Source organism: Dipodomys merriami, unplaced genomic scaffold (assembly GCF_024711535.1).
Source record: "Dipodomys merriami isolate MVZ:Mamm:240054 unplaced genomic scaffold, mDipMer1.0.p SCAF_22, whole genome shotgun sequence".
Classification (NCBI taxonomy): Eukaryota; Metazoa; Chordata; class Mammalia; order Rodentia; family Heteromyidae; genus Dipodomys; species Dipodomys merriami.
In genome coordinates, this window is record NW_027203604.1 from 281,906 (window position 1) to 297,866 (window position 15,961).

At 37.7% G+C, this 15,961-nt stretch overlaps 1 protein-coding gene across 2 annotated transcripts in view; it reads left to right on the top strand.

Moving 5' to 3' along the window:
- Ttc39b (tetratricopeptide repeat domain 39B) overlaps positions 1 to 15,961 on the top strand; it is a 132,184-nt gene that overhangs the window by 104,049 nt on the left and 12,174 nt on the right. For both annotated transcript variants that reach the window (XM_070033145.1, XM_070033146.1), the window contains 7 exons: positions 1,081 to 1,189; positions 1,708 to 1,775; positions 1,865 to 1,924; positions 3,624 to 3,785; positions 4,533 to 4,624; positions 5,708 to 5,834; positions 10,437 to 10,545. In XM_070033145.1, coding sequence (XP_069889246.1) covers positions 1,081 to 1,189; positions 1,708 to 1,775; positions 1,865 to 1,924; positions 3,624 to 3,785; positions 4,533 to 4,624; positions 5,708 to 5,834; positions 10,437 to 10,545 — 727 coding nt within the window. The remainder of the gene's footprint in view (positions 1 to 1,080; positions 1,190 to 1,707; positions 1,776 to 1,864; positions 1,925 to 3,623; positions 3,786 to 4,532; positions 4,625 to 5,707; positions 5,835 to 10,436; positions 10,546 to 15,961) is intronic.

Here is a 15,961-nt window from a genome sequence, read left to right on the forward strand (position 1 = left end):
TTTCCAGGTGGAATAGTTTGTTATTCTAATAGATAAAATAATATGACTCAAACACAGTTGTAGTATTTTGCATTTTCATTTGTTTCTGTAAATTTCATTGTACAAAGGAAAACTTGTTTCTGTAAGGTTTTTTTTTTTTTTTTTTTTTTTTGCCAGTCATGGGGCTTGAACTCAGGGCCTGGACACTGCCCCTGAGCTGCTTTTGCTCAAGGCTAGCACTCTACCATTTGAGCCACAATACCGCTTCCAGCTTTTTCTGTTTATGTGGTACTGAGGAATTGAACCCAGGGCTTTATGCATGTTAGGCAAGCACTCTACCACTGAGCCACATTCCTAGCACTGTTTTTCATAAGTTTTGTTCTTTAGGTTTCTGTGTGATGGTTGGTTGTAGTAAGGAAAATATATTATTTGTACCCACCAAACTGCTTTGTACTTGGAGCCTTAATATGGTTCTTTTTACTTTTTATTTTTGTCTTTGTTTTTTGATGTTGGAGATCAAGCCCAGGGTTCTACACGTTAGGTAAATATTCTACCACTGATCCACATCCCAGCTCCTCAATGTCTGTTAATAAGTTAATATTTTTAATGGAGAAATACATTTTGTTCAAGTGCTCATTGCCTTTTTTGCTCCGGAATCACATGATCAATACAAAAAGATTTGTGAGGGCTGGGAAGGTGGCTCAGTGGTAGAGCACTTGCCTTGCATGCATGAGGCCCTGGGTTTGGTTCCTCAGCACCACATAAACAAAAAGAAAAAAGCCAGAAGTGGCGCTGTGGCTCAAGTGGTAGAGTGCTAGCCTTGAGCTGAAGAGCTGAAGGACAGTGCCCAGGCCCAGAGTTCAGGTCCCATGACCGGACCCCCAAAAAAATACCCCACAAAAAGATTTGTGAGATTGTCTTATGCCAGTTTAAAATGTAACTTTTAGTCATCGCCACTATCATAAATTTGTTAAAAAAATAAAACACCCAATTTCATGGAGTGTAGGCCTATGAAAGATAGCATATGTAGCATATGAAAGATTCTAAGTATAATTTTCAAATCATGTTCTTCTCCAACTAAGATGCATTTAATTTCCATAGGAATTGGGCCTCTTGCAGTTACGGGAAGGTGCATCAGGAAAGAGCATGAGGTCTCCACTTTGCTGCCTAACCATCCTAGCCTTCCATACCTACATTTCCCTGATACTTGGTAAGGGCTGGGCAACATTATGCTTCTGAAAATCGAGTGAGTGAAAATTTAGCAAAACAAGCCAGAGTGGGTTTTATCTATTTATTTTTCTTTTTTCCCATAAAGATGGAGAGTAGTGACCTTTTATATAAAGGAATAGGGCTGACTTTTTTTTCATTGAATTTTAAAATATCTAAATTGGCCAAAATTTCTTTTATTAAGTCATGTATTTTTCACATAATTACGTTGGATTCTCTTTTTGTAGAAAATTAAGTTTTTAGCTAAAATATGTACAGTGCTAACTGGAAAATCTAGTTAGAAATCTAAGACAGCCACCTCTGTTCTTAAGTTTGTCTGCCCTAGAATTCTTTTAAACTAAAGTCATAGATAAGACTTGTCTTTAGTTCTCAGATGTTTGAAAAAAAAGCGACAAAGTGATAGTTTCCTCCTTTTCCACAAGTAAGTCTTTAAGTAATGAAATTTGAGTCAAACATCTGCTGAATTCATGAAGACTGAAGCTTTTCCTGTTGAATTTCCAGGGACAGGAGAAGTGAATGTGGTAGAAGCAGAGCGGCTCCTCGCACCCTTCCTCCAGCAGTTTCCAAATGTATGCAGAACATTTCAATTGTTTGTTTCAGTCAGGGCTCCTCAGTCAGACTGTTGAACAATGTTTTTGTTTCTTTTTTTTCTTCACAGGGCTCACTCATGTTGTTCTATCATGCTCGGATTGAATTACTGAAAGGGAATATTGAAAAGGTAAATTTTTAGGGGGGACAGAACTTTTCAGGGAAGTGTCTAAAGAGCGGCGTTGTGTCACACTTTCAACATAAACAGACAAAAGAAAAAGGCAATGCAGCTAAAAAGTTGAAATTTTACTTGGTGTTTGTATCCTATTATATATAGTAATATTCCTGAAAGGACATTTACACATAAAATACATAAGGCAATTTAGGACAGATACATAAAATAACAGGTGGGCAATTTAAGGGGTTTAAAGAACTCTGTTATCCATTTCTGCATGACGTTCAATTTGGACTCTCATCCTTACATAAGATCCAAGTCTGTATTACACAGTTCCTCATTATAAGAGTTTGTTAACTAATTCCTGAGGTGCAGTAGAAGAGTAGGAGCCTTTCCTATAAGCATATACTCATAATAATGATTTTCTTCCACACAAATGGGATCAAGCACGTATATATTTCTGTGATTTGGCTTTTTTCTGTTTATAATACATCTTGGATCTCTTTTCAGGTAAGTCTAAATTTCCCTTGATCTATTTTGATGGTCAGATTTTATTTCATGGAATGCACATACCATATTTTAAAAAAATGGTATAGTTCTGGGCTGGGAAGGTGGCTCAGTGGTAGAGCGCTTGCCTTGCATGAATGAGGCCCTGGGTTTGATTCCTCAGCACCACATAAGCAAAAAGAAAAAAGCTGGAAGTGGTGCTATGGCTCAAGTGGTAGAGCACTAGTTTTGAGCTGAAGAGCTGAGGGACAGCTCCCAGGCCCAGAGTTCAGGCCCCACGAGTGGACCCCCCTTCCCCCCCAAAAATGGTATAGTTCTGATACCTATTGGACACTACAATAACAACACTTTTGGAAATCTTCCTATGTATACATTTCTGTGTACAGGAATATTGACAAAAGTCTGATTCTGATGGTTTGAAGATTTGGATCAGAAGATGTTTGCATTTTGACAAATCCAGCCAAATTGCCTTTCATAATCGCCTTTCAGTGTCAACTTCTATAAAGATAGGAGATTGTATATTTCCAGTGTTCTTTGTCAACTCTGGAAAATTTCTGCATCCAGTTTTGTTGGAATTTTTAACTTTTAATTTTTTTTTCTGGTTTTGGGGCACTGACCCTGAGCTTTTTTTGCTCAAGGCTAGTACTGTTAACACGTGAGCCACAGCTTCACTTATCATCTTTTAAATCTTTGCCAGTTACTCAGCTTATTAATTATATATATGAAAATTATGTAAATTCATAAACATATATACATATATATGTGCATATACATTATATATATGGGAAAAACATTTGTCACTTTATTTCTTGTGCTCCAATTTGCCTGTTTATGGTTTCACATGTTTCTTTGTAACTTTGTAAAATTTTTATCTAATAATAGAGGTTAATCTTTGATCAGTTATATGCCTAGTGCCTGGGACTTTGTTAAGTGTGTTTTGGCTTATGGAAATTCTAACAAGTGTCATTCTTTTCTTAAAAGATGTTGGCATTTTATATCTTACTTGAAAAGGTGCCAAGATTGCCTCATAACGTTAAATGAACTTAAGTGAATCATTGCATTTAAGGAAAGGAATAACATCATTTTGCATGGTTTAATGAGTGATAATATTGTTCTTCTTGTACAAAGTGTTTTATGTATTTTTCCATTAGGTTATTATCTCCTTATCTAATATCTGGATGATCAGCTTTATGCAATTGACTTATAGGCACAAGAGATATTTCGAAAATGCATTTCAGTTCAAGAAGAATGGAAACAGTTTCACCATCTCTGTTACTGGGAGCTAATGTGGACTTCTATATTCCAACAAAACTGGATGCAGGCATATCACTATTCAGATCTACTGTGCAAAGAGAGTAAATGGTCAAAGGTAAAGAAGTGTTTTCATTAATTAATCTAACACCTGTTAGATGGAAGTGGTCAGGGTGGTTTTTATTTAGAACTTTTCATAGTATGACATTAATATTATCTTCTCTCCTTAGAGATCCACAAGATTAGGAAATAAGTATTAAGTACATGATCACACTGTCCTTAGCATTACATGCTCTAAAACCTACCCCAAATTTTTTTTCTAACAAGGAGAATAATAGCTCATCTAAAGATAAATTACACTTACACTTAAAGTATTACACATTTATACTGTAGTCTGGATAATTTCTGTAGACTTCCTAGTGCCCTGATGACCAAACTTTTTGTGATTATTAAAATGAATTCTGGCAGGAAAAACTGGGAGAAAATGAGGGAAGAGATGATGACACTGTTAACAAAGAAGTGTACTCCTTACCTGATTTACATAATTGTAAACCCTCTGTACAATAACAAAAAATGAATTCTGATATATAGTGAGAAGTTGGGAGCAATTAGGTGACAATCTCATTCTGCCTACTTTCTTACCCATGAATGTGGTATAGTCTTGAAAGAAGAAAAAAAATTCAATTTATTGAAAAGTGCTATTCTCATTTGAAAGAGACAACTAAAAATTTCATTTTCTTTGATTTCTTTATTACCTCTTAATATCATATCCAGAAAATGTGTAAGCCATTCCTAATTTTCAAGGTAGAAGTGCAAAGTGCCTAAAGATGTTCAATAGCTAGCTCCTTTTCTTCTTCTCCTCAAGGCAACATATGTGTTCTTGAAAGCTGCCATTTTGAGTATGCTTCCAGAGGAGGATGTGGTAGCAACTAATGAGAATGTGGTAACTTTATTTAGGTAAGCAAGACATCATTTCTATAACAAAGCCCCTGGGTACATAAAGAGATACAAATGTATCTTCTGTTCTCTTGTGCTTCACTTTCATTTTTCTTTAACTGCCCTGCTCATTTGATATGGGAAGTATTAAAACAGTGCAGTTAGCGGAGAGTCAAAATGTCATCCTTTGAGCTTCCTGCAGCTGTGCCTGTGTAACTGGGTATCTCTAGAAGGCTTGGTTTTGGCAGTAGGACATTATTATTGGGGCTCTGCTACTAGATTTTTTCCCTCTTATTTTATTTTGTTTTTGTTTTTTTTTTCTGTGATGTAGTTGGATAGTTCCTTGAATCATTTCTCAGCAACTTACTGGATGCATTAATACAATTGTGCATATTAATGTCCTCAGGTGCTGAGCATGGTGGTGCACAGATGCCGCCCCAGCACTGGGGAGCCTGAGGTTGAAAGATCTTAGATTCAAAACCAGCCTGGAACTGCATTTTAAGACCCTGTCTCGAAGATGTAAACAAAAACCACTCAGTCCAAAATGTAAAAGTGCCTTCAGGTGTATGTAGTCCCCCATTCTAGTCTCATATGTTTATGATTTTCACAATTGGAATTCTGTACAATTTTCTGAGTTGTCTGCAAATGTGTACAAGTCTTAAACTGATTATTTGGAAAACTTTTCCTCAAATTATACATTAATTGATGGCTACCTTTTGAGGCCTGCATCACTTTATAGACCTGTACCATTGCAGCTAGGAACAGGAAATGTATTAGTATACTCTCTTCCTTCTTAGACTCTTCTTAAGGAAATTGGCAATGTTTCCTGGACTATGTTGGATAGATGTGAGGTCTTAACTGAGATGACTAGAAAGAATTGTGTCATTCAGTGGCTCTGACTTGAAGGTGTTGCAGAATCACATGGCGGATGCATCAGACTCCACAGTGCTGGTGCCCAGCCATGGAGTTGCTGATTCAGTTAGGTCTGTGGTGGAGCCCAGCAAGTTCCCAGGTGCTACTGATGCTGATGATCTGTGGTGTGTGGTATGAAAGCCATGAGTAAATAACATATGTGCTTACTGACCTTTTATTTGGGATTTTCAGACAGGTGGATGGTTTGAAGCAGAGAATCGCTGGTAAATCTCTCCCTACTGAGAAGTTTGCTGTGCGGAAGGCACGGCGTTACTCCCCCTCCTTGCCTGCTCCTGTGAAGCTCATCTTGCCAGCCCTGGTATCTGCTTTTATATTAGTTACTATTTGCATCCTAGAAAAACGTTCTCTATTCCAAATATCAGGGGGCATATCTGAATTTGGTTGTGAGATTTATAGCTCAGTTAAATTTTACAAGGTAAATGTTTATAAATAATTAAAAAATAATTATTACTTATGGGTTTTGATTAGTTGTATGTTTCAGGCATTATCATAAAAGCTACTTAAAGCTTTATCATTTAATTTGCATAATAACTGTTTCTCCCATTTTACATTTAAGGAAGTTCAGGCAGGGAGAGGGCAAGTTGACTTCCCTGGAATTGAATTAAAAATAATTCAAACCTGATGGAAAAGGAGAATTTTACATTGTGAGGTTATAATATGGGATTTTTATGACCACAGTGTGTTAAATCACATGATTTTAGTCTTCAAAACTTAGTATTTTAAAATTGCCTCATTGTGATAGACAAAAACAAGGAGTAAACGAAATTTCAGTTTAAACTAGATTCAGTTGTCTCCTGTAATTTTGCTGCTCTAATTCCTAAGCTAGGAGTTTTATAGTAGAGCTTAGCAGAATGCAAAAATTCTTTTGTTCACAATCTCCACATCATAGGGCTCAGCTGATTGCTTAGTTAGAAACTTATTCTTCCATGCTCACATTAAGTTCTGATTTAAAATTTTAAAAAGTTGAACTCAGTTAAGAATTTGAGGAGATTTCCTTAACTTAAATGGAAATGGTATGTTGTTTTCAAGGAATTTTGTAGCCATCTTTGCAGTTTCTTGGCTTTGAAAACTTTTTAGGTGGTTAACTACAAGTTAATAGTTGGATTACTTTCCAGAGCATTGTCTGTGGACACAGTGTATACCTCAAGGTAAACACAGTATGTTATGTCTAAAATTTAATCATTGTTAATTTAAATGATTCTGACATGTCTATAAATAAACTTTCAAAGTTAAAAAAATTCAAACCACAAATATAATTTTACCTTTACTATTAGCCATATTAAAAGTACAAAGAAAAAAAGGAGAAAAAAGTACAAAGAAACATGAAATGAACTTTTAAGAATATCATTGAACACATTTATGCAAAATTTCTCATTTCAACATGCAGTGGCAATTAGTATAAGCTTATTTATTAAATTCTTTACTTTTTTTTTTTTTTTTTGGCCCCTACTGGGGTTTGATCTCAGGGCATGGCACTACCCCTTAGCTTTTTCAGTTACAGCTTCTGGCTTTTTGTTGGTTAATTGGACATTAGAGTCTCATGAACTTTTCTGCCCAGGCTGGTTTATAACTGGGATCCTCTAACTTCAGTCTTTAGAGTAGCTAGGATTATAAGCATGAATCACTGGCACCTGGCTTACATCCTTTTATATTGAACTAGTTCTTTCTTAGAAATTACACACTTATATTTCCAGTACTCAAGAGCCCAAAGTGGATGATGGCTGTTCTAGTTCAGCTTGTCCTCATACTCCTAATCATTAATGCCATTTAGGCAAAGCCTTTGTCAAAAACTTAATTTTTGCTTAAATTTTTTATTTAATTGTCTTTCAAAAATACTGGACATGGGTTGGGAAGGTGGCTCAGTGGTAGCGCGCTTGCCTTGCATGCTTGAGGCCCTGGGTTCGATTCCTCAGCACCACATAAGCAGGAAAAAGCCGGAAGTGGCGCTGTGGCTCAAGTGGTAGAGTGCTAGCCTTGATCTGAAGAGCTGAGGGACAGTGCCCAGGCCCAGAGTTCAGGCCCCATGACTGGACACCCCCCCCCCCCCAAAAAAAAAAAAAGGGCTGGGAAGGTGGCTCAGTGGTAGAGTGCTTGCCTTGCATGCATGAGGCCCTGGGTTCGATTCCTTAGTACCTATTAAGCAAAAAAGAAAAAAGCCGGAAAGTGGCGCTGTGGCTCAAGTGGTAGAGCACTAACCTTGAGCTGAAGAGCTGAGGGGCAGTGCCCAGACCCAGAGTTCAGGCCCAATGACCGGACCAAAAAAAAATTTAATTAATTAAAAAAAATACTGGACATAACAAGTTACATGACTTTTTTTTTGGGTCCGGTCATGGGGTCCGAACTCTGGGCCTGTGCGCTGTCCCTCAGCTCTTCAGCTCAAGGCTAGCGCTCTACCACTTGAGCCACAGTGCCACTTCCGGCTTTTTTCATTTTGCTTATGTGGTGCTGAGGAATCGAACCCAGGGCCTCAGGCATGCAAGGCAAGCACTCTATCACTGAGCCACCTTCCCAGCCCAAGTTACATGACTTTTTGAGGCTTCTTTTTTTTTTTTTGGCTGGTCGTGGGACCTGAACTCTGGGCCTGGGCGCTGTACCTCAGCTCTTCAGCTCAAGGCTAGCACTCTACCACTTGAGCCATAGCACCACTTCCAGCTTTTTCTGCTTATGTGGTGCTGAGGAATTGAACCCAGGGCCTCATGCATGCAAGGCAAGCACTCTACCACTGAGCCATCTTCCCAGCCCTTTTTGAGGCTTCTTATCAATGTCTTGTTTTTTAAATTTGCCTTGATCAGCTGGGGACACTGAACATCTTTTGTGTGTTTATTCCTTTGTGAATTGGTGTTTATATCCTCCCTTAACTTTTCCACGTATCATTTCTTGTCTTGTTATTGACTTACAGGACCTGTTTACATATTCCATAAACAGAAAGTACAGCTCTTAGAGGGGTCAGACATAAAAGCTAACCTGCAACTAGTACACATGTCCCTATCTGACATAAGCAATACCAGGGAACAATAACATCAGTCAGAGGTGTTCTGTGAGTGTGACAGAGTAAGCCAAAACTGTGACCAGTTTCTAATCACATCAGAGCACAACCAAAACCAAAGCACTGCACATCTCAGTGTTCACCAAACATTCCAGCTAACATGAAAGCTTGTTGCTGTGCTACCACTTAATTTTAGCTCCAGGCCTCAATCTCTTATTTATTTATTTATTTATTTATTTATTTATTTATTTATTTATTTATTTATTTTGTTGGTTGTGAAGCTTGCAGTCAGTGCCTTATTGCTCTCCCTGAACTTTTTTGCTTTGAGCCACAGTGCTACTTCCAGTTTTCTGGTGGTTAATTGGACATCAGAATCTCATAGACTTTTCCTGCCTAGGCTGGCTTTCAACCTTGATTCTCAAATCTCAGCCTCCTGTGTAGCTAGGATTACAAGCATGAGCCACTGGTGTCTGACCTTATTCTTTTTTTTTTTTTTTTTGTCCGTTGTGGGGTTTGAACTCTGGGCCTGAGCGCTGTCCCTTCAGCTCTTCAGCTCAAGGCGAGCGCTCTACCACTTGAGCCACAGTGCCACTTCCAGTTTTCTGGTGGTTTATTGGAGATAAGAGTTTCATGGACTTTCCTGCCCGAGTTGGCTTTGAACTGCGATCCTCAGATCTCAGCCTCCTGAGTAGCTAGGATTACAGGCGTGAGCCACTGGTGCCCGGCACCTTATTCATTTTTATCAAGCGGTTTATACTGGGAAAGTTTTTCTGTCTTACAGAACTTTTCAGAAATGTTGTTAACCCTCATAGTTCTTTCTCTGCAGTAGTATTTAAGAGTCTAGTGGTACATGATTGTCCTGCTTTGATGGTTGAGAATCTTAAGAAAGGTTAGCTCACTACCCAAACTTCTCTGTGTTTATGGATGTACAATGAATAGGGAGTTGGCCTGAATTACTGTAATTTTACCACAAGCACTTGTTTTTCATTAATTCTCAAACATGAGCTTGCCTTCTTCTGATAAAATATTCCATCTGCAAACAATTTTAAATCAGCAATTTAAAAATAAGTGTTGACTTGAGCTCTTACTTGGTTAAACAGTAAGAAATTGTCTTATGTAAAATGTATGGCAGGGTGTTGTGATGTTAATTTTCATGCCATGAAGTTAACTCACTGCCACTCTGCCTGAATATGTCATTTCTACTACTTCCTTGCTATGAAGCTTTTCAAACAATATCCATGATATTTTAAAATTCACTTTTTCTAAGAAGATACTAATTAGACTGCTTATTGTATTCCCTTCAAAATACAAACTGTACTATCAGGATCATTAGAAAAAATATTTTCAAGCAAAAGCACATTTGCCTTTGGTCCAAAAAAATTTCTCATCTGTTAGCCCATTAAATATAATCTGCCATGAGAAATCATTACTTTACATTTTCAGAAGCTGTCATTCAGCCATATGGCCCTTAAACAAATGTGTTTTCTGCTTATTGGATTGCATTGCTGGACCGACACATGTTTTTAATGGTATAAGAGGAGCTGGAGCCCAGTATTCCAATGTTCATTTCTAGTGATATGCTTGGAAACATTTTATGTAAACAACTGGCAGACATTTTAAAATATTTCCCTTTACTTAAGAGTAACAACAAAAACTTATATTAAACAGAATCGTTCATAGAGTCAGTTTAGGAATTGTTATTACTTCTATAATATAAAAGGAAAAAGTCATGTAATAAAATGAGAGAATTATATCACTAAGCTCCACATGAAGTAAGCTAACGTAAATGATCCCTAAGTATTATTTTGAGATCCTTAGCAACCAAAGCAAGACACATGTATGTGCTTTTGTGGAGATGAAAGATGTTGAGTATCCTCATATAATTGCAAATGGCTTTTCATTCTTCCTCATCAGGAAATGATGTATGTCTGGAATGGTTTTCCAATAGTGAGCAAAAGAAAAGACCTTTCTGAAAATCTCTTGATAACTGTTGAAAAGGCTGAGGCAGCTTTACAAAATGAAAGTAAGTATGAAAAGAAATGTGTAGTAATCTTTGTCTCTGTGTTTCCATTTTCTATCTCCTGTTTTTTCCTCTTTCCTCCTATGCACATCTGACCATCTCAGTTTTTGTGCATCTCAAGGGCAAAAAAAGCTTGAGCTGTGGGTGTCTGAGTGGCTGCAATCAGTTAAAGAGGAGGGATGACATGTGCTGTAGCATGGACGAACCTTGGAAACTCTGGGCAAAGTGATAGAAGCCAGTCACAAAGACCATCCATTTATGTGTTATGTCTAGCAGCAGTCATTGTTTAAAGACAGAAAACAGATTAGTAGTTACTGAGGGATGGAAGAATTAGGGTGAGGATATGATCACTAAAGGACATGATATTTATTGGGAGGGGATAAAAATGTTCTCAAATTGATGCAATAAAATGGATGCATAACTCTGTAAACATATTCAAAATGATTGAATTTATACTTTAAATCAATGAATTATATAGTTCATGAATTTTCCAAACATGAATGGAGTTGGGGTTTGACCCTGCAGGATAACAACAAATAGACTAAAGGGGGGAAACAGGCCTTAGGCCTTTGTAAGAGCAGCATGAAGAACATCTGTACTTCATTCCGTTTTACTTTGCTTTATTATTATTTTTTTTAAGGCTTCCTGATTGTTCTCCAGGCTAGTGTGTTTCTATATACATGGGGAATCATTTGTTTTCAACTTTGGATCTTGTTACCATTGATTTTTTTTTTTTTAAACTCATTCTCTTTGGTGGAGCTTGCATCCATCCTGGTTTACTAGAGGCAGCTGATATAGAAGATGGAAAATCAGGAGATCTGGTGTGTGGTCTTAGCTCTGTAGTCTTTATACTCCAGAAACAAACCTCTTTGCTTTGCTTTGCTTTGCTTTTCTGGTCCAGTCGTGGAGCCTGAACTCTGGGCCTGGGCGCTGTTCCTCAGCTCTTCAGCTCAAGGCTAGCGCTCTACCATTGGAGCCACAGCACCACTTCCTGCTTTTTCTGTTAATGTGGTGCTGAGGAATCGAACCCAGGGCCTTAGGCATGCAAGGCAAGCACTCTACCACTGAGCCAACTTCCCAGCCCCCCAAAAAATTTTAAAAAGAAGAAGAAAGAGAGAAAAAAGAAAAGAAAAGAGGACTGGGAAGGTGGCTCAGTGGTAGAGTGCTTGCCTTGCATACATGAGGCCCTGGGTTCCATTCCTCAGCCCCACATAAGCAAAAAGAAAAAAGCTGGAAGTGGCGCTGTGGCTCAAGTGGTAGAGTGCTAGCCTTGAGCTGAAGAGCTGAGGGACAGCGCCCAGGCCCAGAGTTCAGGCTCCACAACTGGACCCCCCCCCCCCAAAAAAAAAAATGTTTTTTGGGTGCTGATTCAAGGGGTTGAACTTGGGGCCTGGATTCTGTTTGTTTTTTGCTCAACAGTAGCATTCTAGTGCTACCACTTGAGCCACAGCTCTGCTTCTGGCTTTTTGGTAATTAATTGTAGATAAGAGTCTCATAGATTTTACTGGCCTAGGATGGCTTCAAACCACGATCCTCAGATCTTAGCCTCCTGAGTAGGATTACAGGCATAAGCTAGCCACTGGCACCTGACAAACCTGTTTTATTTTGAAATGGAAACTGTTGGTTCAATGATACTCAGTTTTCTTGTTCGAACATTTCTGATTCTGTCTTTTAAATAAACACTGTGTTTTGATCAGCAATGTCATCAACTAGCCCATCACTCTCTCCTGGTGAGAGACAACCACCCTTCTTCCTGTTATTATGCATATGATTGCTGCATATCTCCTTCATATGAAATGCTATCATACAGAGCTTGCTCTTTGTTTAAAATGTTTTATTTATTTTTAATAATATATATCAGGTGTACGGGGCGTTAGGGGAGCTTTCACGGACATTTTTCACACACACAGCACATCCCAGTCAACATGACATGCTCTATCAGTCGACCTTACCTCAGCCTCATTTTTCAAAGCAATTTCAACAGGTTCTGTTTTGATACATGTAAACAAATTATTTCAACCCCTGTATTTGTCCTTTTGTGATTGGTTATTTTATTGAGTACATCTTCAGGGTTTATTGTATTGTAGCATATGTCAAACTTCACTTTTATAAGGAAATACGGTATTCCTACTGAGTGTATAGTTCATGTTTTGCTTCATTTGCTGATAGACATTTGGGCTGTTCCACCTCCTTCCCATTAGAAATAAAGCTGCTATGAATGTGGATGTACAAGTCTGTCTTCAAAAGCCAGCTTCATTTTTTTGGGATATATTTAGCTAGAAGTAAAATTGCTTGATCAATTATCATTTCTATTTTAGTTTGTTTTGAGGAATTGCTTGTCATAGTCTGGTTTCAGCATATCATAGGCACAGTAATTTGTAAAGAAGTTTGTTTCCCAGTACTGCCAAAAAAGAAAACATACTGAGAAATTTATTTTTTACAGAGATGGAGGCTTGGAAGTTCAATGTCAATGTTCTTCTGGTGAATCTTAACCTAGAAAGGGGAAAAAAAAAGTTTTTTAGTTAAATGGTAACAGTTGGGTTAACAGTTTAAATGACTACAGTAAGGTAACAGTTGGGTTAACAGTTTAAATGACTACAGTAAGGTATTCTATCCCCCTCTACCCCCAACCCCTCATTAAAGTAGGCCAGCTTTCTTTGTTTTTCTACCAAGCTAGGGGTTTGGGTTCAGCAGAATGAATTCTGATAAATACCAGTTTTCTGTAGTATAAACTCCTAATGTAGCACTACAAAATGGAATTTTGTAATTCATGACGTCTTGAACTAAAAGAGTGACTACTGTTTTTCCCTCTGAGCAACACTCTTTACCTTCAAATCTCCCAAATTAATTTTTCCCTCTACTGATTGGAGAAAAAAATTAAAGGAGTAATACATATATTATGCTTATGAAATACAATAATGGCTTAGAAAATCCAACTATTTCTTTTTTTTTTTTTTCTACATCCTGAGAAACACTGAAGAATTTAAGCCACATCTAAAGTGTTTAAACTTTAAGAGATAATTAGGGACAGGGGGAAACTGAGACAGACAGGTAGACATGCTGGACTTACCCATGGCCCTGTTCTTGTTAGGACCTTTAGCTGATTAAGCTCCTATCCTTCAGGATGGGAGAAAATGAATAGCTAGAAGGAGTGAGGTTATAAACCTGAGGGTACACCAACCTCAATCCCATATCTGAGTTTCATTACTGGAAATAGAATGTATTCTTTGTTTGGTCTGTTGTGGGGCTTAAACTCTGGGCCTGGGAACTGTCCCTCAGCTCTTCAGCGCAAGGCTAGCACTCTACCACTGTGCCACTTCTGTTTTTTTTGAGTGGTTTATTGGAGATAAGAGTTTCATGGACTTTCCTGCCCAGGCTGGCTTTGAACTGCGATCCTCAGATCTCAGCCTCCTGAGTAGCTAGGATTACAGGTGTGAGCCACCGGCTCCCAGTTTAGAATGTTTTTTTGTTGGTAGCTTTGGCAGGTGTAGTTGTAGGAAAGAGAGAAGATATAATTGATCTATTCTGGCATTGCTTTGGCTATAGTTTTTAATTCCAAGGATACCAAGGCTAGAGCTCTGAAAACACAAAAGTACTTGGTAACATGCCTGGAGTCATTTGGTATTAATTCCATTAGTGTTTTCTTTGAAATCTTAACTAAATTCATTATGCAGCCAGGATTTGGTACAGCAGATCTACTTTGTCTATTTTGTATTACTGCTTGGATAGCTTTCTACATTTTCTATTGTTATTTTTCTCTTAGTGAATTACAGCTAGCATCAAAGAAGTTCAAAACAGATATTTTTGTAGTTTTTGCTTTTATCTCCCCTGTTCCTCAGCTTCTCCTTAAAGAGGCCTTAACTAATTAAGTTTAGTAGATCTTTTGTGATGGAAATGTGCTTGGGTATCATTACCATGTAGTTTCTTTTAATGTGAAATGGAAGTTGTATGTTGATGTCTTTATCCATGAGCTCATTCATAAGATTGAGAATAGTGACAGAACTCTCATGATAATTATCTGATAGACAGTGTTCTGTGCTCTGAGGAAAAATCTTTTTGCTTCAAAGGTTTTTAAAGGAGTTTGGACTTTCTGAATCCATTTGTCATAGCTTTAAGGCAAGATTGACATGAAAGTTGCTTGTGTCTTTGCTATTTTCCATGATGCTATGTCTGTTCCTCATTAAAAAAAAAATTACCATTGACAGAGCAATAAAATGTTGTCATAACACAAACTGTCAAAAAAAACCCTACTACACAAAACTCGAGAAATATACAAAATGATATATCTAATTTGGGCTCTAGGTCTTTAGCTTTAGGCTTTGAAAGATACTACTTCTTGACTATTATGTAGTTCAGTAAACATCTATGATTAGAAGCATGGATTGCCTTTTTTTTTTTCCTAGAAAAAATATGTTTCCACCTTAGGAAATACAATGTGGTGTTTATATCTGTGATTATTACTTTTTAAAAAGTAAGAGACTTATCAGGCATTGGAAGTGAATTTCCAGCTGATTTCAGCAATTGAAATGACACCCTATCACCACGACCCTGTTAGCTCAGTAGCATTGTTAGCCTCTCATAGGCAAACAGTTTACCAGCTAAAACACCAGCATGAATGGCTGGTGATTGTTCAGGTTGTACTGAAAACAGGAGAATTTCAGTATGAGGGACTCCAGGGCCTAGTAGTTATCTTTATGCTCCCTGCGTACCTCACTCCCCCACCCCGACTCGCCCAAGCCTGAAGTGTAAATTAGCTGTCTGTCTCAGAATGACTTGTTAGTTGTATATAACTTGCATTTAAAAAATACAAGAACTAAAAAAAAAAAAAAAAATCAACAAAAAGCTTTCACAAGTGGTAACTGTGGAGAGGCTACCTTTGTCAGATACATGTCAAACATAGTATGGTTTGGATTGTACAATTTGACTTGAGCTGGAGAAGATTAATAGTCATTTTCAAAAGGGAAAAAGTGCTAAAAGAAAATCCCTGTCATTACCCTTAAGCATTTAGAAGTTTGTAGGGATTTTTTAAAGATACTTTTCATGTATTTCAAAACCATTTTGTCTAATTTTACAGCACAATTTTCCCCCAAAAGAACATAACCTGGGAGAATTGATAAGTTGTAAACATAATGATCTGGAGAGGGTGTTCTACTTCCTGAATTTTTAATGGGTGTAAAGCCATCTGCTTCTCCATATGGAAGTGTTACCCTCCCCGCATTGAAGCCAACACAGTTAGAAGCCAAAACAACAGGAGGCAGCAGCCTTCTTGTTCCTCCTGGCTTTACCTTTTACAGAATTAATAAAGCTCTTACTTTATTTAGAGTTCATATTTCCTGTTGTGTCTAAGGTCACGAAACTCAGAGTGCGACCACCTAAAAAAAATTTGTGAGTAGGTAGAGTGAACCCAGTTTAATTAAAA